Source organism: Neodiprion lecontei, chromosome 2 (assembly GCF_021901455.1).
Source record: "Neodiprion lecontei isolate iyNeoLeco1 chromosome 2, iyNeoLeco1.1, whole genome shotgun sequence".
Lineage (NCBI taxonomy): Eukaryota > Metazoa > Arthropoda > Insecta > Hymenoptera > Diprionidae > Neodiprion > Neodiprion lecontei.
The window spans coordinates 24,063,263-24,086,402 of NC_060261.1; the positions used below are offsets into that span (position 1 = coordinate 24,063,263).

Below are 23,140 nucleotides of genomic sequence, written 5' to 3' on the forward strand. Positions count from 1 at the left end.
TTCGAATTATCTTACGTTTTTAACAGCTGCATTTTGCAATCTATTACAGATAGTATCAATTCTATACGAGTGGGTAAAAAGCTCTCTCTTGATATCCTTTAAGGAAGGTGGATTATTAATGTAGATAAAAAACAGAAATGGTTCAAGGATCGAGCCTTGGGATACGCCAATACAGATTCTATGTGTACAATCATATCTTCGTCCCTTAAAAACGAATTTACCATTAGTATCAAGTAATCGGGAGATCAAGTTAATCATTTCATAGACCAGTCCATCGTGCCAGACATTGTCGAATGCTTTAGCTAGGCCACGAAAAATTGTACCGGTGTATTTTATAGTATTATAATCGGTTGTGACATCGTTTATGAATCTGGCAAGTTGATCGACTGTGCTATGCTTACTACGAAAACCGCATGGTTCGTTCACAATAATATCCTTTTCCTAGAGGTGCTGGTTAGTTCTATTCTTGATAATTTATTCGGTAAGCTTACTCAAACAAGGTAGCAGACTTATAGGTCGATAGCTCGCTGGAAGGTTCTCCTTTTATTTGGTTTGGTACGACCTTGGCAACTTTCCATCCCGACGGGTAAGTGCCTGTTAGTAGAATAACATTGATAATTTTCGCAAGCATAATAATAGCTTTTCGGCTCAGATTTTTTAACACAATGCTAGTTAATCCGTCAAAACCATGAGCTTTCGTGTTTTTCAAGGTTACCAACTCGTCAGATACTTTCCGAGGGGTAGTCAATTTGACTGTTTATGTACTAATATTAGTGTTTTTAAAATAATTTTTGATAGTCTTGCCCACTAGTTTGATATGTGTAGCGTAATGACGAATATTATTAGAATTTGCCTTCGCGCCCAATTGATGTATGAATGCGTCGATCTTATCCTTGTCACAATAAGCAAAGTTACCGTTTACCATCAGAGGTGGAATAACCGTTGGTCTACGCCTATAACGTTTGACCAATTTCCAAAGCGAGCCATCATTATCACTACATTTACTGATAGCATTATTCCATTTCTCATTATTCCACTCTCTTATTCTACTATTTACAATTTTCTGGATACTATCGAATTTTCTATCGTTACTTATACTACGGGGATTTTGTTTTTTTCTGCGACATATAATTTTAACTGTCATTAGCGCTTTGATATCAGTCGGCAACTTTTGCTTGATCCCATTACTCCTTACAGGGATATGCAGCATAACAGTCCCCTGAATTATATCCGTAAATTCCTTAACTTTAGCTTCCCCGTCTGAGCTGCATTTGATACAAAATAGCAGGTAAATTTTGCTATACAGTAGAACCTGGATTATAGGTTGAGCCATCAATAAAATAACAACAAAAAAACAAGAAATTTTTACAAAATTTGACTTTATTGATCTACACTGCCTGACCGGTGTGAGTTACAGTTAAGTCGTAATGGGCACTTTTGTAGAACGCTTAATCCTGAGTAATTTCCAAATTCGGGCGATATGATAGCACAAAATGCCGCCGAGTTATAGAAATTTAAAAAAAAAATTAAATTTTACATGTAATTGAAATGAGACATCTTCTCAGGTTCTGGGAGAGTATTTAATATTAATATTAAGAGCTTAAATTTTGAGGGAATTTATATACGTGTGTGTGTGTGTGTATTTCAACGTTAACATGTATGCTAAATTTTAATACATATGTATGTACTGTTTTTATGTAAAAAGGTCTTGTTTATGATCTCGTCTCAAAAAACCCACGATTCGATTATCCGAACTTTTGATTATCCGAACCAGTCTCGGTCCCAATTGGTTTGAATAATCGAGGTTCTACTGTATAGATATGATCGAAAATTCCACCAATTGGTATTTTTAAATCATTAATGGGTTTTTCATCCGTAATATCGATTTTTGTATTTGTAACCATGGAAACTGGATCGGAGGATAATGTGCTTTTGCTTACTGGCTACGAGTAAGTACAGAAGTTTTTAGTTAAATAGAAATCAATTACACAAGGGCGACCCCTTGTGGGATAGTGCGCAGGCACACCAGATGCTGTAACGGTGATGTATTAATCCAGGCAATAATTAACTAAGAATTTTTCTTTAGAGTTTTTCCGTTTTTTTTTTGTACAACAGACTATAATAAATATTTCGTTCTGGGGAGGGCCCCAACTCGGGTCGAGACGTAAACAAATATCACTTTATTCAATTTTTTGACCTCCATATCCAAGAATTACCAATTTATCATCATCCTGGGGTAAAGAATCACTACGCATATATTGAAAATCGCTGATCTATTCGCCAAATGAAATACGCACACAATAAAGAAATAGACAGTAGGGCTCGTAACGCTAGAAATCAAACGTAAGAAGATTTTTTCCGAAGTAGCTCTACGAAGAGGTCTTGCGAAAATTACTTTGCAAGATGCGGCTGCCATGTTGTTGCAAGAAGTTGTAAGTGCTCTACGATAACCCGTTATGGTATTATTACCAAGGGTGAAATCACCCGTCTTACCCCCCTTTCTAATGATCTAGTAGCCATCAAAGATAAAAGAAGTTTGTAAACGTCTTATCTGTTGAAATTAATAAGGTTGCTGTGTCGACTAGCATTCTTGTAAAAACAGTCTTGTTTCAGACTTTAAACAAATAACACCGCGTTTAGCAATAAACATAATTTTCTCAACATTTTAATTTTCACTACTTATTTGTTACACAAGCTCAACTATCCACATTTTCTTTCGTAATTCTAGCGAGAGCTACAGTATATTACGAATGCACATTTGGATTGGCTACTGGCGGGCTAGTATAACGGTGTTTCGTTTCCATATCTACAGAGACTTGGCCTCCATCATTGGATTATTGTTACTGACGTACTTTTTGATTGTTGATCCCAGTGGTTCTCTTCAGTTCCGAAAAGAGATTTAATTTTCGGATGCATTTTTTGTTCCAAGTCTAACGATTTCCTGTGAAATCATATTTATTGAAATTAGTGCTTATCCTGGCGCTACGTGCTAATAGTTGTAATGGTATATTTGCAGACAAACTCACAACGCTTCCCTCTTGATGAAGGGAAATACAGCTGGTGGAAGGATTCCGTTAAAGGTTCCCGCCAAAGAAAGAGTGTAGGCACCCATGTTAGGCCATACTAACCAATCACCGATTTCAAGTTCGGGAAACCAATGATCACGAATAACGCAGTCATAAGGGTCGAGCGTTGGTCCCCAAATGGTTGACAGATACTTCTTTTCGCACACCGGCTATAAGGAAAAAAATAGCATTAAACTTGTAAGAATTTGAATATCGTTGTGACATACATACTGTAACATTTTAATTTTATTACGATACGGTAAGATAAGGTCAGGGCAATTAATCCGTTTCTTTATGGTGCAAGTTCGTTATGGCAAGAGAAATTGTAGCGTTAAGCGCCAGACACGACTGCGTCAATTTTTAGAAAAGAGAAGAGATCAGAGAAACGGTAAAACAAACCTTACGACGGTTCTGCACAACTAACTCAGACTACCAAGATACTGGTAGAGGGGTGGGGGGTAGCCAGAAAGAATACAAAAAAAAAGCAAGTATTACGTTAATAGTATCGAATCACTCAGAGAAGAAAAGTTGAATAATTCAGCAAGACAACATAATGAGATAAACAAAAGAACAGACATTAGTGCGATAATATTATTCGACAATCAACAATCAGCAGGCTTACGATAATAAACAATGAATGACTGGCATGCAATAAAAATCTGAGAAATTATTTATAATAGAGAAAATTAATACAACGAGCGAGAATTATTAAAGGTCAAAAAATTACAATTTCCACGGACGATAATTAAAAGAAAACGAGATTGATAACAGGTGTGATAAGTGATAAAGTTAAACTTAAAGAGTACGTGTTATTTTATAACCATTCTATAATATAATTAATGAACGGAATAGTAAAAATGCCAGAATTCGGATAACAAATTAATTCTTGCGTAATTGACGATATTATTTTGATAGTCTAATTCAATTGTTGTTGAGGAAAGTTAACGGTATCAACGAGCATTCGCGAATACTTTTTGCGGCATGAATTGTGAGCTGAGAATTAAAATATTGGGTGATAAACGATGCGGTATGTCCTAGATCTAATAAACTTATTATTAACGACAATTTACTTTACGTAGAAACCTATGTTGCGGTACTTTGGCGGTAGGGAATCGGCTTGTGCGATTATTCGAGAAGTAATTATAGAGAATTAACGATAGAATAGAAAATAAGCGCTAATATAGTTATTCTCTACGACATTTTTACAGAACGTCCACGGTTGCGATATTTAGGGTTTCCGATGTTCCAGGACTTGACCAACTCAATTATTATAGACAAGATATTAACGATAAATCAAGGTATTCACATTAAATACGGTATGATAAAGATAATTACGAAACACAAAAATACTATGTAACATAATTGTAAACAATGTAAGAGAGAAAATTGTAAGCGTGAGACACGTTAAGAAAAATTACGGCATTAGACAAGATAATGCGATATTGAGTAAGAAATTGCGATATTAGATATAGAGAGACTGACAAATCAGGCCGAAGAAATGCCATACAGATGAGAAAATAGAGATAAGGTAAGAGAAAATCACAAGATCAAGTGCTAAACTTACGAAGAAAAGGTAAGAAAATTAAGGTAACAATTCTTACTTAACTCTTTCATGCATACATTCTTCCTTACGTGCGATTCACTTGAAATTCTGTAAACATAGGCTTTTAGGGTCGCTGATTACGAATCTGAACTCGAAATTCGAAAATTCAAAATTGTGGAACCAATATGATGGACGTAAATTTAACAAGTCATTTGCTTTTGATAAAACTTAGGAGGAGAACCCGCCAATTATAATCACGGATTTGCACGAGACTTCGCAGAGTGAAAGAGTGATGAAAATAAACGAACATGTATTTTGGCTTATCCGTAAACACTCGACCGTTTCCGAGAAAATAACGGTTAAAGTTTCGACGCCACTTCATGAGTCTGCTCGCACGCGCTGTGCTAAAGTGGCTCGAGTTTTTGCGCGTCGTGTCAAAGTCCCGACAAATTTTTTCTTTTTTTTTTCATTTCTTCATCAAAGTATGCTCTACGAATGTTTCTCATTTTATTGATAGATACAAGGGCGGTATATTTGAATTACAGTTCATTATTTCGAAGCAATTGTCCGTTGTTCCAAAATGTGCGGCTGGGTATTAGGTTTAAAAATAATTGGAAATAACAAATGTATGATAGAAAGACGCTTAATCCTTGTGCTTATCATTACAATATTATAATTCAAGAGGATTCGGTGCATTCTTCGGGGTGATACCTATTACGAAAACATGCGAAAAATAAGAATTTCGTACATCATGAGCAACGCACGAAGGCAGTGTTGCCGCAGTCACATTTCTCGGTGTGAATGTTTTCTGGAAAAGCAACGTCATTGAAAAATGCAAAAAATTTCGCCATCCGTTGACAGTTTTTCAGCAAACCATGCATACCGAATCATTTTCTCTAATGCTGCAATTGAATCAAGGCGTGTACTTGAATCACCTCACGTCTACTTGTAATGCAAGACATGTTGTCTTGTGTGTGAATGTTTCACACACCCAGAAATGTGTCTACGGCAAAAGTGCCTTGGTGCGTTCCTTACGATGTACAGAATTTTTATATGTCGAATGTTTTTATAATAGGTTTCACCTCAAGGAATGCACCGGATCCTCTTGAATTGTAATATTGTAACGATAAACACAAAGATTAAGTGTGCGAAACCTGTCGTGGCACGTGAGTGTGTGGAGCGTGTCTGATTGGTCGGTGCTATGTGTGCGAGCACTGCGCGTGCATCATTTTGTACGTGTCATGACTCCGACTCTGTAGTACGAATTAGTTTGTGTCCCAAGCGTTAGCTGGCTGTCTGGAAATAAGCGGGCGGTCAGGTCCTCCTCGATCTCCAGGGCACTCGTCCAGGGCCTGGAATCTGCCATAGGCCGACTGGTTCCCTGTTTAGTACTGCTTTCAACCACGGCAGGCCTTTTAGCGCTACAGTCGCGGGAAATTCGCGGTGCACTGGTGACTTTGCCGCCATCTTACATTTTGTTACATTTCACAAATGACAATAAATGTGGATTCAAGGCATTCGCACTGATAGGTCTGATATAAAAATTGATTTGATTTGTTTCTAAGAAAATATGGCTCTAAAAGCAAAGTGCTGTGTCTTAAATTGTTCCGATGTAACATCTGTGCGGCATAGATTTCCAAAAAATGTAAAACATGTATTTCATATATGAAAACATTAACCTCAATACCCGAAATTTAGCGAATTCGCGACAAACATATTGTCTATAGGACATCAAATATATGTACACTAGTCTAATTGAATCATATACTTAATTACCTTTTTACAGTAATAATTTTATAATACGTGCAAAAAGTATTCCCTACTGTAAATTCGAATTTCAAGCTACCGATTCCTAGTTAACCTCTTTAGTACTGATTGCGACCACGGCAAGGTAAGTGACACTGACTGCACGAAAACTTGTCCCCACCTCGGAGCGCTGCGGATACGCTTCTATTTGTTTAATTCTAGGCAGCGCCGGCGCCATGCAAGGGCGGACTGGGCGGCTGCTCGGGGCCCTGTGGCTGCCTCGCCCGGCGTGTGAGCGAATGATCCCCATCACAATTTGAAAGTAGCAGCAAGTTAGATTTTGCAGATATTCTTCCAACTTTTGCAAACAAAAAATCTCGCACGCTTGCATTTTGAGTTTTGAATAGTCCAAAATTTTTGCAGGGGGCCTGATTTTCAAGGCTTGCACGGGGCCTGCCGTGACTTAGTGCCAGCGCTGATTCTAGGCACTCGTCGTCCACGAGGACAGATTGTCATCACAATGATAGTTTATGCTTCTCATTCATTCTTACGATGCAGTCCGCCAAAACAGTTTAACCTCACGTTGCTACCCGCTGACTATCTGCGTTGAGGTTCATAAAGTTAGCACCCGAAGTCAATATAATCGACTGAAAGTAGTTTAGATCGTTTGCGCGTGATTTCAACATAAAAAATATCACTCGCTCTCGTTTGCGCGTTCACTCGTTTTTAAGAAAAATACAAATAAAGTTAGGGTGCTGAATTTCAGCACCCGGTTTTTGAAAATGGTATTGTGCGAAAGACTCATTGAATTTCAGACACATGTCGTGTCAATCGTTTGCGCGTCGTTTGCGCAATCAGCACCGCGAAGTAATTAGGCAAAAAATATCAAAATTACCAGTAAAAGAATTATTTTTTCTAATTTACAATGTTAGCCACCAGAATAAATTATTGCGCATGCACCGAGAGCGGTTCAATTCCGTGTGTTCCAGATTGCAACCGGATAGACCTAAACCAATATTGTAAATAGCGGAAATAGTGCGTTTCAATCACTTAAAATCGTTCACGTGATTTGCGCATCGCCCAAATCAGAAAAATATCACAACAAGTTTTGAAAAACTAGAATGAACACCGGGTGCTGAAATTCAGCACCCTAACTTTATTTGCATTTTTCTAATAAACGAGTGAACGCGCAAACAATCTAAACTACTTTCAGTCGAGTATATTAACTTCGGGTGCTAAACTTATGAACCTTCTGCATCGCCAAGAAGTAGGTGGTTTAGTAGTCCGTTACCAAGCCGGTAAGTCGTCGGTGACAGGAGGCTGCTATTATGTTTTAACGCACGGCTGTACGCCATCACCTCGGCATCGAGCGACAGTGCGGTATGTTTTCGAAATTCTGCACCCGGCCGAGAAGCCTTCTGCCTTTGGATGTCGGGTCATGGTTTCAGACCCTGATACTGTACGCGGAGTCAAGAGAGGCATTTATTCTTCCATCGGATTGGTGTTCTGTCCGCCAGGGCGACCGTTTGAGCCTCGGTGCTTTTTCGCACATGTCCCAGGTTCTACGGCGGAAATGCGCCTCGTCGTACCACGTGGCGGTAGTGATCTTCGTTGGTGACATGTTGTGGTGGTTGTTCTTATTGACGGTATTCGTTACTCGTGTCACAGCACGTTACATAGATAAGAGAGAAAAGAAGAGAAGTCCACTTAATTAATTAGCTTAGTTTAACGTAGGTTGTGAGTTGGTTTTCCGGGAAAATCAGAACACAAAACACACCAACGTGTGCGTTAAATAATCCTTATAACCGTTTCGCCGAAAAAAGTGTTACCATACATGCAGCGCTTGTGACGAGTGAAGCTGTGCTAACACCATGTCGAGAAGTCAGTCGTTTAGTATTTGTCGAAGAGTGAACACATAACTAGCTAGTGTACGACTCAGAACTAGAACGTATTGTTTGATATATTATTTTGTTACGACGTTGTTCATTCTTCTTTCTTTGAACCCTGTTGGCGAATTTATTTATAATCTATTCTGCTGATAATTGTAAATTTTGAAAACTGATTAATACGATTGCAAATACTGATGACTGTCACTAAAATTGAGACAATTCAACTGCAACAAACGACGCTTCTAAAAGATGAGCATATATTACGTTTCATTGTTAATTGTCCAAAATTTTGAATTCATAAATCAATATAATGTGTAATAATATTTCGTCAACTGACAACTATATATTCGGTGACGGACACTTTATTTAATGTGTCAACAAAATAAATCTATACATATAGCCGACCAATTATCCCGTTGAATGTATGCAGTTATCTGTATGTTTATATGTTCATATATGTGATAGTGCATCGAAATAAAGAAATACATTTTTTTATTTGGTAATAAACGACCCCCAAAAATGTGCACCCAACGGGGTGATTTCTTGATGCGTTTGATGGATTTGAATGCAACCAACACTGAAATGTTTCTATTAATTCCCTCTAGACCGATTATTAACAAATAAAAAAATATACGTGTCTCTCAGTTTTCGATGCACTAGAACGTATATGAACTAGACCAAAATTGCAGGGGTCGACCTACCGAGGGTTCCTTGTTAGTAGTTCCGGGTAGGGATGAAGGGGGAAGTTTTTCTACGAATCTATCTTCACCAACTATGTACCTCCGGCCCGCAATCGAGACTTTTGCACTTGGCTCTATATAGCTTCGATCGCTCTTATGCTTCAAATGAAAAAAGTTTCATCTGAAGGTATACGAAATCCAATTTTATTCAAGTGCAGTTTTGCGACGTACGAATAACAGACTGCTCGCGTCGCTTCGTAGGCATGTTGATCAAGACAAGCGTTTCAAGAGTATTAAACTACTCTCAGCATTGAGTTGAACAATAGGATTAAGCAAAACTCTGGCTAACAACAAACCTTATTCAAAGCAATCGGTGAGTAAGTCTTGATTGCCAACAGATGGTCGATGAATGATCCAAAGTTTCCATCGTTTATCCAATACATGTTCCGAATCTTGCCTTCCTCGGTAACGGTTTTCTTACCGAACACCAAAGAGGCGAGGGTGAATGCTGAGGCTACGTAATACCTCCCTGGCTCACTAATTACTCTTATCGACGGATCCACCCCTTCCAAGGCCTCGTTGATTATCTTGGCGATCTGTAACCAATTGTTTTCAATAGTAGTTAAACAGCTGGTAGTTGGTTTCAGTCACCCCAGCGAATGTGTATTTCAATACTTAAAAGAAATAGAAGAAAAATATTCATACGATGCTTGAAGAGTTTCGAGGGGCGCAGATTATATTATAGCGGATTGACTTGGGGATTGTGTCAACTCACAGATTTCGCGAATAACCCCCGGTCTTAGGCAGGGAACATGAGTGGATATGAGTGGCCGAATACTAAGTCGAAAACAAATCCCAGTGAACCAAAATGAATTGAAAACGAATTAAAAATAACCACGCCATATTTCTATCCTGTTTAACGAGGAAATTGAATTCATCAAGAATCACGTAGTTTTATTCCCTTTTTTACTAAAGTCTATTCAGGGAACTCATTATCAATATTCATCTATACGAATGAATGCATGTATTCGGTCCAATTTGTGGTTCGGAACTAATTTTAAGTGCAAGACTTTAGATATTTATATTAAATATGCGTGGTATAAATTTGTATCGATTATAACAGAGAATCTATCAGCCTAATTTTTTCTTTTGTGGAACAAGTTCGAGATAATACGATTCTGGGTGAATTAGTTTGTGATGTCAATTCCCACTAATTCTACATATCAGATTCTTCGAGTTTGCAGTAGGTTCAGTTATAGATCACCAGGCGTAGAGAAGAGTTTTCACATTTTCACAAACGAAAGAGAACACTCTAAGTTTTTAGCTTCGGCTTTTTGAATTGCTAAAATCAATCGACTCCTGATTCCATAGCCGGGAATCGGTAGATTTATGGTTACTCATGAAATACATATGTTTCATGCCTCTAGTTGCCTGCAATCAGACTGAGAGTTGCTAATTTGCATACTTGATAGGTTATATATCAGCAATTTCTGTACATTATTTCAGTTCAGAACAATCCGAAAGATAGAATACATTTATAAGGAGAGTATCAGCGTTCCGGATTATGGATTTCGCTGAAACTTATGAGATTGTTTCTTTGCGTTAAAATATGAAGTTTCTGATGTACAATTCCATCTGATTGGCATTTCTTCATTCGATAGAAAATTTCATATGTCATTTCACAATTATTCTTGATACTTTAGTACTCTTTAGAATGCGTGATCTTGTGTCACTTACTGAAGTCGACATGAAATACAATTGGTTTTTACAGGTGATACGTTATTTCTTTGAGAAAGTTGATGCCAGAGAGCTGGGAGATAGTATCAATTCAACATAAATTTTCAAAAGCGAAAAACCTGATATTATTGAAAAACTCAACAAATTTGTTCAAGACAGCTATGATTTAAACTGTAGAAATTCAACTTCGTTATCAATATACCATATTACATTTGGTAAAGAAAGGAGAAACAGTTATCTCGATTTTAGAGTGCACAGCTGGAAAAATTAAATCATTGCATAAGTTAGATTATATAACAATATTATTATCAGATTATTGGCAGATTCCAATTTAATGCTAATGATTTTCGTGAATGTTGCCCCGACCCTGATACTCTGTTCCATAGAATAGGAACCTGTCTTTGTCACCGAGAACAAGGAAAAAATATTTAAGTTGCATTAGTTGATTATTTATTATAATCAAAACTTTTTTATATCCATAACTAATCGAAACATCAGAAAGTATTAGAATAGCTGCATTCATAAACCTTGCTACTTGCAATAAGCGGTGTGAAACAAAATGTTTCGATTTTTTCTTTTTATTACTTTCTCTATACTTAGTAATCTCTGAGATATAACCACGCAATTTCTACAAGTTGAATTATAAACAGTAGCTGAACAAACTGATATATGGATATTTAGCTTGGCTTATGCCTTCTACACCTTAGGAGGACTTACACTCCTTTGTAAAATTTGATGTAAGAAGGATTGAACAAATAAACTTACTCACTTACTAGTCACGGGCAGCATAATATTGTTAGAGTGGGAATGTTTTATGTAAGCCGAGACCTCGGAGATTATCATTATATGCAAATTGATAGAACGAGACTAGTTTGACTACCTACCGGGGCTGCGTCAAAGGAATAAGTAAATCGTCAAGGTTGGATGCAATTATTTTTAATTTTCAATGCGAACCTCATCGATGGACTTGTCGCCGCCGGGAAATCCTCCTCCAATATCAAGTAGCTTTACATTTTGGAAACCATGTGACTCCGCATACTTGAACAAATTTTGGGCGATACCGATTCCTCGGCCATAAGCCATAGGTTCGCCACAATCACTTCCCACGTGGAAACTGAACCCATGAAGATTGAGCCCAAGCTCTCTGGTTTTTTTTACTAGCTGTGGTGCTTCGATGATTGGATCGCAGCCACTTTTGGGACCCAGTTCTATCCCGGATACGGCCGCATCACACCGGAAACGGATAATAATGCTGCGGGGGGAGAAAAAAAAATACATTTTCCGAAACTGAATGTACATAAATTACAATATTTTCTTCTTCCTTGGCTATGATCAATGTCCAGTGAGTTCAGTTCTCTCAATTTTTAACCTCAACAATATATTAAGACGGGTATTGCCCGATACGGGTGTAGCCAAGGAATAACACATTTTAACACCGAACAACGTTTATGACTAACAGAAAACCCTAGGTAGATCGCCCCCTCGACAGAACTGGACATTCTTGCCGAGTAGAAAAAATATTTACCGAGACAGGTGAATTAAGGTACATCTGAGTTCCTCTTTTCCATGAACTATTCAATGCGATATATGTTATACTTTTCATCCCATCAATATGCAATATGTCATCAACATTAAGAATGCCAGCATAATTTCTACAAAAATGGTGTACATTTAACTTACATCAATATGCAATATACATTAGTCATTGTAATCAACTATACCAGCTTGTGGTTCTTGTTATAATTAAAAATATTGTTACACCTATTGTGGTTAATTATTTACTGCAAAACATGATGGAATCTGCTTCTACATGATGTATTTGTATTGAAAGGACTATTATAACAACTGATGGCGTAACAATTAACCTTTACTTTTCCCACACCGGAAGGAGGCATTTTTTCGTACAAACATTTGTTTTGTCAAAAAAAGATAACAATTAACCGCCAGACCACTCGTCAATCTTGGTACAAGTTCCGTCGATCAGGACAAATTTGGCCACTTGCACTCGGTCCCTATGAGTGGTGGGCATTCTTTTATTTAATTATATTCTAATCACAAATTAAAAATGTCATTTGTAATTGAAGAAGAGAAGATCACTAATCACAATTTTAATTTGTAATTAGAAGAATAAAAAATACCAATGACAATTGTAATTTAAAAATTTCAATCACAAGTTACCAATGTAATTAGTATCGAATTTTCTAGTCACTACAAACGGCGGATGTAATTAGTGTCGCATATTCTTCTGATTACTAATTCCGAATGTAATTAGAAACAATTTTTCATCTAATTACAAATTATAAATGTAATAAGAATCGGTTTATCTCATAATTACGAATTACCAATGTAATTAGTGGTTGCGACGTGATTACTTGCCCAAAGTAATCAGTGGTACTCCATCTGATTGTCACTATTTCGTTGAAATCATGCCGGTTCTTCATTTTGGCGCGAAATACACATGATTTGGGGTCTGTCTATTCAGAATTGCTTATAGAATCGTGCTCCCATGCTCTTTTTTGAGCGAAAGGTTTGTAGGCTCAGATTTTAATCGACTTGAGTGCCACGTCCATATTTCACGTTTCAAATGGCGTAAAATTTAGTTAATATCAACTGATTTTATGCTTTTACGTAAACCTATTCTCTAACAATAAGAAACATCCAAGGTTGCAGGTGCAAACGATTTGGATGCACCCTTTTGGAGATATTTAAAAAAATTCTGCAGGTCAGTAATTTCGACGAGGGCTCTCCCTTCAGTTAAATTTATCATATATGTACATGTTGAAGTTATGCAGTGTTCAATTGGTTGAATGATAGTCAGCATCGCAACAAGTGTGCTACTTGTGTTACGGTAGATACTTCGATTATAGTGACACACTACGTTTTTACGATAGTAGAAAAGAATTAAGGGAATGCCCTAGTCGATTTTGACGTTGTCGTATATATCACCAAATATCGAAATTCACGTATATCAAACGCAAAAAAGGTCTTAACAGCTCCATTTTATACGTAATTCCGAACAAAAATATTCCAATGTATTTTCATTTAACGCAGAAATAAAGAAATTGCATAAACTCTACGAATTTACTATTGCGATTTCATATAATCCGTGTCATTTCTTTATTTTCGCCTCAAATGAATATGTATTGGAAGATTGTTGTGAAAATTTGTATTGACGAATGTCCTCGTGATGTCAGCGGCTGGTTGTCGGCACGACTTTATCACCACATAATCTAATTTTTTAACTTCAATGGAGTCAAATTGTTATTCTTGGGGTTTCAAATTACTCATGTCACTTGAATTAATGAATTGTAACCATGTACTTGTTGTACTATCGATACGCGAAAAAACACGGCAAAAGGTCAGCTGTCAGCCTGGTTGATTTTTTTACACCAGACGGCGCATTGCAAAGTGAGAATCTCAATAGAATGGAGCTGTTAAGCTCTTTTTTTTGCGTTTGAGGTACACTTGGGGACAATGAATCTGAGACGGTTAATTTTTTACACTAGACAATTATTTTGGCAACATAGAGAGACCTGCAGCGCCATAGTCGGCCGAGCGCGAAACAAACTCAATCCCAATAAACATAATATAACCCATGACCGTTAAATCGTCAAAAATGAAGTGTCAATCCAACAAATCATTATCCCCGCGGTATTCTAAGGTTAGATTCGACGATCATGGGTTATATTATGTTTATTGGGATTGAATTTGTTTCGCGCTCGGCCCACTGTGGTGTTGTAGGTTTCTCTGCGTTGCCAACATAATTGTGTAGTGTAAAAAATTAGCCGTCTCAAATTCATTGTCCTCAAGTGCACATAGACTCCGATATTTGGAGATACGTACATCAACGCTGAAATCGACCAGTGCACCCTCTTATGGGCGAGGGGGGTTACAGCTTGGACGGTCTAAGATCATACCTATGTTTAGGAGTTTTTTTGTTAAGAAAGTCAAAACGCTTGGAGCTATTTTGAGTATGTAGGCTTTATGATTTATAGTTTCAAGAAAATTTTACAATTTTTTTCATTGAAATCGATAACAAAGTGGCGGCATGTTGCAGGAAAAATTCTAAAATGTTCTTGAAACTATAAATAATAAAGCTCTCAAACGTAAATTGCTCTAAGTGTTTCCACTTTCTTAAAAAACTAACTCCAAAAGAGACGTATGATTTTGGACCACACAAGCCCCCCCCCCCCCAAATACCGTCATTTTGGGTAAGGGATCTTATTGTTACGTTGGCCAATAATCCAGATACTTACTTTGCCTCGGGAAACAAGTTCTTCATTTTGTACAATTCCTCTTCGCTGTCGACGGTAAGATTGTTCACTCCTACCATCCTAGCGTACTTGATGTGCGAATTTTGTTTCATTGTATTGGCAAAGATGATGCGATCACCTGATACCCCAGCTGACAAAACCTGACTAATTTCTTCCTGCATCACATGTTAAACACAAAAATACCTGATTACACATGAGTATTTATGCGGCGACTGTCGGATTATCGGATTGATGTGACGTAATGCTACAGATACATCATCGTAACAATCTTGCTACAGTTCCTGAGAGCATAAAGAGAATTCCGTTATAGGTAATATCTAAGAAATTATTGTTTAGATATCCGTCAAATTATTATCCTCAACTAGCGTTCATTGCCGGTGATGATTAGAAGAGATCAGAGAAAAGTGACCCCGCGAAGCAAAGTGATCCGGTTAAAATTTGTACCAATCGGTGATGAAATCAAGATTGCAGTTTTGCGTTTCGGTCGATGCGAAAAACCAATGTCCGTAAAACCAAGCGATCCTTCGTATGGAAGATGCGAAGCAGCGAATATTACTTGAAGCGAAAGCTGATCAAATACTAGTTGTCCTTCATAAAATTAAAAAAAATTATTGATAAAACAAGATTATTTCGTTTCACCACTCAAGGTAGACGTGGGGGAGACTTCTAACTTTTCTAGGAATTAGCATTAAAGTTTCGAAAATTGTCAAAGTTTTTTGAACTTTCGGTAAATTGTATTTTATTTTACTTTTCCGTTTTTTATAGCCACTTAACGAAAAATAATTCTACTTTGTGACTTGGAGGATATGTTGAGCACATTATTAATCTATTTTAGAAATACTAAGATTTTCCAAATGGGTGGGATATTTGAAAAACTGAAAATATCACTCTGACAGCGTTTACGAGTACTATATTGAGGTCAAGTACGATCATTTAGCATTGCTTTACGTTTTTGGGAATTTAAAACTAAACTTTCCAACCCCTAGGTGCTTGTCATTCATATCAAACATCAATGAGTTCTTGTAACTATTTGATTATGTACCGAGATTAGACAGTGAAACTTAAAAGGTTGATTAGGTGAGCGATATCGTACCGCGGAAACATTTTGATCTAGCTAAGTGCAAATGTAATTTTGAAATTGTATTGATTGAACACCACAATTTGACTCTTCTAATTGCTGTTTGGGGGGGGGGGGGGGGGGGTCATTGGAAGTCTCGATCCAGGTTTTCGACCCCATATTTACTTGTACTACACAAACAGACAATGTATTGGAAGTATATCGGACTTTATTCAAATTGTGTTCTTTGTTTTTTGTTCAGTGTTCAGATCGGTTTAATGATACCGAATAATTGTCAAGTATAATTGAATGTCATGTCATGTCATGTTATGTGCCGTCATATCCGGTCAGCTCATGTCATATAGCGTCATAGAGTTCAAGTCAGTGGTCCTTTAATGTCTTCTATTTATTGTACGCATTGCATACGTAAAGTTATAAGAAAGTTTTCTACCACATTTTATCATATTTAACTTTCATAATTCTTGCAGCATTTTTAGGTTAGGAAATAAATACGATAAATACGAAAAAAGCGTTTCTCTGTATACTTTCTCGTGATTGCACAAGTTGCAAAATGAAAATTTGCAACTGAAAGAGGTTACGTTCGAAAGAAAAATATGGGGGTGCGGCTAAATCCGCTCAATGACTCTGTGCACACGTTACAATAGACTTTCCTAACAGCACCGTTCAATGCGGCAAACTCTCGCGTTAACTCGACACTGCTGCAGCAGTTTTTTTTTTTTTACATCAGATGCCCAGATCTGTATACAAGACCGTGCTGTGTATCGTTCGAATTGGAAAATAGTCCGAAGAAATCGGTTAACACACAGACTATTAATTCAGCTCTCGGAGTTCGCGGTGATATACAACATAAGTGAACTGGAAATTGAAAGTAAGTAAATATAAAAATATTTTCTCCATTTTTTTATTCTAATTATTCCTCTCCAAATCCGTCTTACCTTTGAAGCACAATCGAAACCAGCATTGAGGGCAGCCAATGTCTTTATCACCGTTCCATTAGGGTTGCATTTTATTGCTAAAATCAAATAAGTAGATTATAATTCCGATCAGCAGCGAGGCAATCAGGTTGAGAGATTCAGAAAACGGCAGTATGGAGGTTGTTTCAAATCAATTGAAGTGGTCAAATATCTCGGGAAAAATACGTTTCATAGTAAATTGTTTCGGGCAGAAATGTTAAGAGTTCAGAGGGGGATGTAAGGCGATGTTATCAACAATTTTCTTATTGCTAATGAATGTTGTAAAGAGACCAGTAGGTCATTTTAGATTTCTCGACCAATTGTTTTTATTACATAAGATCATAGCTGGCTTTTGAGCGAATCCGAAATAATATTTGGAAATGACTTGAAAAATTTCGTACCCATCGCCTCCTCAAGTTTGAAGAAATTTCAAACCCTGATCGCTGGTAGAGAGAAGAGGGAGATGAGGTAGAGGAGGGGGGATGGAGTATTGGGTAGATCGAATAATGTGAAATCTTCAATTTGATGATTTATGTGACTAGAATCTAAAATGCGCAGAGTGCTTGATAAAGGCTTACAATCAAATTTCGTTTATTCGTAACAAAGAAATTTTCAGTTCATCGATAGAATACTGTTCAGCCCATTCTGTAGAACGAGCGAAGAAAAAGGGGCACTTGACTTTATTGCAGAAAATTCGAATATTTTTAGGTTCGAAATGATGAAATTACGAGCTTCAAATAAAATAACAGGTACTGATAATCGTATCAATGTGTCGGTTCTCTTTTTTCATAGAAAAAGAGTGCGACAACTGGCTAGAGAACCACATTCACGTACATGTGTGCGTGTGCGTTCATGCCGTGGTGAATTGAGTTGAGAGATTGGTTAATTTCGAACGACTGTAATTCGCAAAACGATAAATTTCCTATAAAAAGTAAGAAACGTTTTTAGTCGCAGATTTTCACGCGAAATACATTGATAGCCTATAGAGTGATAAACATGGGTCACCTTGTATCGAGCTGAATTGAAAATTTTAAAAAGGAAACTGTGGTATCATTTGTACTCCATGTAAATATAATATTGAATGAATTCTTGGAGTGAAATATTTACCGAAGTGAGGTTCCACCCTGGGTATTGTTGACAACCATTTTCGGTGCTGTTCTACGACATCCCCTACGTCTAATACGTAAAAGGCATCTTCCTGTTCGTTGCTTTTCGTGATTTCTGCGATGTAAGTGAAGTAGTCCTCAGTATCGTCTATAACTCGAACTTCATTGAACGTCATTTTAAAAACTCGAATTGTCAATACGTGCGGGTTGAATGTGAATATTCCTTTATAAATATTGTAGTTTAAGTAATATACGCGCACAGTGTATCTATGTAGTTCAGACAATAACTATATCCGCTATGTTCGGCCAATACGGAACAAATAACTCGGTTTGCATCTGCCTATGGCCTAGCGGCGGCGAAGAAACTAACTTCCCTCACTCCATCCATAACGAGAATGTTGAAATTCATTTTTTCCGCCGTATCAGGAAGTCGTAGTAGTTAATTACGTAAAATCTCGACGAAAAAATCAAGTTTTGAGCAATATAGTCTATAAACTGGTTTCAGCTATTGATTTTTTATTGCGTATAGTCATTTCTGTACTCAGCTGTTTCTTCTCTTACTTATGGAGCATTCCACGCCAAATCGTCGATTATTGATCAATGTTCTATGCTGAATTCCGTAAAAACGGCTGATTCAATTTTGATGAGAAATGGGTCAAAAATCAAGTATAGGATAGATATGATACATGAAAATTTCCAAACTTCCAACACTTGCAGTTTTGGAAAAGTGAATTTGCGAACTTTTCAATAATTGTTTCGTGTCTATTAAATTACAGAGGAATGGGTAGAACGAAGTTTCTGGTGATACAGCAAGTATTTGGCAGAAACGGATTGCGAACCCCTAAAACTTATCAAAGTTTTGAAACCTTTACTTACTCCGATTACGTATATCCCGGATCTCGAACGAACAGCTAAATCGATTCGAAAGAAACTTGCGAACAATCTTAACTATTTGATGAAGATACGACAATTTTTGATAATATTTCTCGACTTCCGATCACAAACTATTTGGAAAAGTACCACAAACTTATGCTAACTAAAACTGCGAATGGAAATAGTGCTCATAACATATCTGTAAACTTGCATACATTTGCATATATTTACTACTACGTGACTGCATTTTCCCCTGTTTTTATTGAGGACATCAAATTTAAATTCAGTATTCTCTAACATCAGCAACTGTAACCCAGGATGATGACTCATATTCATAATTGAATAATTATTTCTTTCAAATTTTTTGTTCAAAATTTAATTTTTCTCCATTCGCTTGATTTTATTTTGCTGACAAAATTGATGTGATAGATACAATGTTTGTGCTGTTTTTTGTACATCACGGGTACAATCGTTGATGCACACGGAAAAAAAAATTCAGCTCGTGGAACTAAATATTAGATAGTTACTTGTAAACAGTTCGTCGAACTAAACGTTCTGTTATTGGAAGAGCACTGCATGGTTCGTATAACTGACTGTTAGTCAGCTGTCATAGCTGTACGTTGTTCAGCTCTCTCAGCTAAACAGCTTCGTTCGAAGAGCTAGACCAGAATTTTTCGGCTCCGCTCACAGCGCTTATTATTAAATAGTACAATTATATTGCTATTAGTATTATTTTTCATCATTATTATCATTATTTATTCAGTGTCATTTACATATTTGAATGGACTATTTAAACAATTATCTATCAACTGTATTTAAATCATACTCATGAAATTTGAAGGATATGAAATATGTCAACGCACCAGAGCACAGCGCAACTTACAGCTCTTAGAGCAAAACCATTCAGCTGTGAGAGCTGAACAACTTGCAGCTATCAGAGCTGACTAATATATAGTTGCTGTAACTACAAGATAGACCGTAGAGTGCGTATAGTTACTGGAGCTGTAGAATACAGCTCGCCGAACAGAATTTTTTTTTCCGTGCACCTTGAGAAATTACGTTACGGTCACGAAGGGTTTTATGGAATTGGTGCTTGTTTTATGCATTCTAGTTTATAGGTCAGATGTTGCATACCCGTTCCCCTAATCTTGTACCCTAGATATTGGACTAAAAGTCCAGAACAAGCTACATGTTGAAAATTTAATAGGGAGCCCAGTTTCCTCAAAGCGTGACTGACACTACTTGCTGGACTTTGTCCATGTGCGTTTCGATATCTATCTATATTATTACATAACATATCCCTGACATTAAAGTACATATTACGTTGGAACGAGCTTAAGGTAGTGGGTGTGTCTTACAGTAATTGTTGATGACATTTGAATATAACAGGCGTTCGTGCATGTTAACTACGACCGGTTTTTGCGCGGCTATCGTCAATGATAACCGACAGTATACCCGCGACTAATCAAATTTTGAAAAGCAGTTTTTCCTTTTGTTAGTAGGGTTTCAAGAACATCTCGCATTCTTGGTAACGGAAATTGGTCAAGCTCGATGACTTTGTTTAGAATGCTGCTGTAATTATTATTGAGTTATGGAGTGGTAAGGAATGGTAGAAGAATTCGACACTTTATCTAGCTTAACTGAAATTTTATTAGAATAAAATGTAGGATTACGTGTCCGGAATCCAAGGTTCATTAGCCAAACCGAACTCTAGCGTGGATACTAAGAATTACCAATAATAATTGATTTTCGATTGAATTGATTCCATCGATTATTTTTTCCCGATTAATCGATCGACTCGATTATTTTTCCTCATGGTCGGTTTTTGTTTTTTACTCCCATGAAAAATGCAAGACAATATAAATTTATTGATATCAATCATATTAGTAGACAGTATCAATTATGATGATTGTCTTACTTACTAGGTACCTATTTGATATAATAAGTGAAATATATATTAATATGTGCACTTGGAATTAAAAATATTTTGAACGAAACTATAAATCATCAAAAAATGTTTCCTCTACTAAGACTAGATACTGACATTTATGAAATTTCCGTTTCACATGCACCGTTTCAAAAAAATACAACATAATCGATTAATCGATTAATTTTTACTGATTCAATTGAGTCGTGTTCGATTATTTTTTTGGATTCGATTCATCGATGCATCGATTATTTTTAACTTAGCTGGCCATCGCTAACTGGATACGAGCCTTGACCTTGATGGCTTGTTGATTAATGTTATTCTTGGATATGAAGGTCACAACTCAAAACACTTTTTTATAGTGTTAACGTTTCGGCCCTGATGGGGGCCCTCCTCAGAACAATATCTGTTATATATAAATAAAAAAAAAAATTACCAATTGAGTATTCATAAACTGTTTTCACTCCAAAAACTAATACTAATCTTCCTCTGTCTACTTGAGAATGATTACACTCACTTCCAATTAACGTACGGATAGCATAATAAATTAAGAAATTATGGTCATTTATATAATGCGACAAAACTGCAGATACACTATGCGGTAAAGTGTCGCAAGTAAGCACTAATGGCTCATCCCGATCGTAATGTACTAAAAACTTTTTGGATACTAAATGTGTTATAATTTCGATAAATGCGTTCTTACATTCTTTACATTAATGAAAACCACGTTGTTTTTATAAGCAATCACATGCAGGTCTTAATTTTGTCACAATGTCGGGTATAAAACGAGCATAATAATTTATTGTAACAGGAATATAGGATAATGGTATCCAACTCAACGTCAGAGTCGAAATCCCTAATTATAAGGTATCCACGATTAATAAACAGCTTCCGAGTCACTTAAAACCATTCAAATATTATGCGTCGTTACGCCATATTGACTCGAGACGAATAGTGTACAGACATTCAAATTCAGGCTAGCGCTCAGGCGTCAAATTGTCGAGCGAATTATCGATCCAAGCCATGTGCGGCAGGAGCCGGCACAACGACTCTTGTGTCAACCCCCGTACATAGTACATAGTTTTGTAGTTTGACTCTTGTGTCAACCCCCGTGCCTTACACGATTTTGTAATTCAACTTTTGTGTCGACCTTTGTACGTGACAGTTGCATAGCTTGACTCTTGTGTCAATCTATTATTAGTACAGTATATTTTGTGATTTGACTATTGTGTCAATTCCGTACAGTTTGACTCTTGCATCAACTACTACGTAATGTTGTTTTGTAATTTGATTGTGGAATCAATCCCATCGTAATTGTGAGAGTCGGATTTCGACAACAATTTGTGAGTACAAATAAACTTGTATATTCTGTCCAATTCTTTCTTCTATGCTCTTGGAAATTTGGATTCTCCCTTCCTCGGGTCCCCAAATGAACTCCCTTGCGAATAGAGTCTATAAATAAAACTATTTATTGTTATTTGTCAGCCAACTGAGCTTAGCCGTTATTTCGTTTTCGTTACTTTTGATAATTAACTGGCGCCCAACATAATATAATAAAATTGTCTGAGCCTCGACAGCACTTGACCCAGGCCGCGTCGAGTAGAAGCGATTGAAAATAAAATATAGTTCAGTATAAATTGTCAATAATCTTGATAAATTATTAAACAAATAGAAGGGAGTTAGTTGCTTCTGTCTTATTATAGTACCAAGAAAACTGCTTAATTCAGTTATACATTTGCAGTGGGGAGTGCTTTTTGCACACATTACTCGATTTTATTTTTAATCGGATGAGTACCGTATTTGTCTATACGATAGCCGAAATAAGTAACTTCATTTTGCAAAAAAGAACAATTTTCGAAGTTGAATCGTAATCCGTTATCGTTTCGTCTACGTAAAACTTCGCGTAAACGTAGCAAATGTTCTTATCCACTCGCTTCTGAATTGGCCTAAAATGCGCTGCTTTGCGCCATAGAAATTATGCATAGAAATTATGAGTTTTCAAAGGCGTCGGACAAAAAGTATATTATTATTATTGTTATTATTATTATACATTGAACTCATTATTAATATTTATCCATACGAATGAATGCATGTATTCGGTTCAATTTGTGATCCGGAACTAATTGCAGGTGCAAGACTTTAGGTGTTTATATTGAATATGCGTGGTATGAATTCGTATCGATTTCAACCGTATAATACATTGCAGTGTGCTCGCAATCGCAGAGGATCTGTCAACCTAAATTTTTTTTCTATCGAACAAGTCCAAGAT

At 36.7% G+C, this 23,140-nt stretch overlaps 1 protein-coding gene across 1 annotated transcript; it reads right to left on the reverse strand.

Annotated features, from left to right (window-relative positions):
• Positions 1-1,359: 1,359 nt before the first annotated feature.
• On the reverse strand, positions 1,360-18,404 carry LOC107226555 (ornithine decarboxylase 2). The gene is made up of 7 exons (XM_015667405.2): positions 18,073-18,404; positions 16,948-17,024; positions 14,917-15,089; positions 11,615-11,912; positions 9,280-9,519; positions 3,027-3,235; positions 1,360-2,941 (listed from the first exon to the last, which is right to left on the reverse strand). Exons 1-7 carry the CDS (start codon positions 18,245-18,247, stop codon positions 2,827-2,829), a joined length of 1,287 nt encoding a protein of 428 aa, XP_015522891.2. The 5' UTR covers positions 18,248-18,404; the 3' UTR covers positions 1,360-2,826.
• Between the last annotated feature and the right edge of the window lie 4,736 nt (positions 18,405-23,140).

Coding starts and splice junctions, on each gene's coding strand:
- LOC107226555 (XM_015667405.2), bottom strand. CDS start 18,247: ATGACGTTCAATGAAGTTCGAGTTATAGACGATACTGAGGACTACTTC. Junction 9,520..11,614: donor GCGACAAGTCCATCGATGAG/GTTCGCATTGAA, acceptor AATTGGTTACAG/ATCGCCAAGATAATCAACGA. Junction 3,236..9,279: donor CACCGATTGCTTTGAATAAG/GTTTGTTGTTAG, acceptor TTTTCCTTATAG/CCGGTGTGCGAAAAGAAGTA.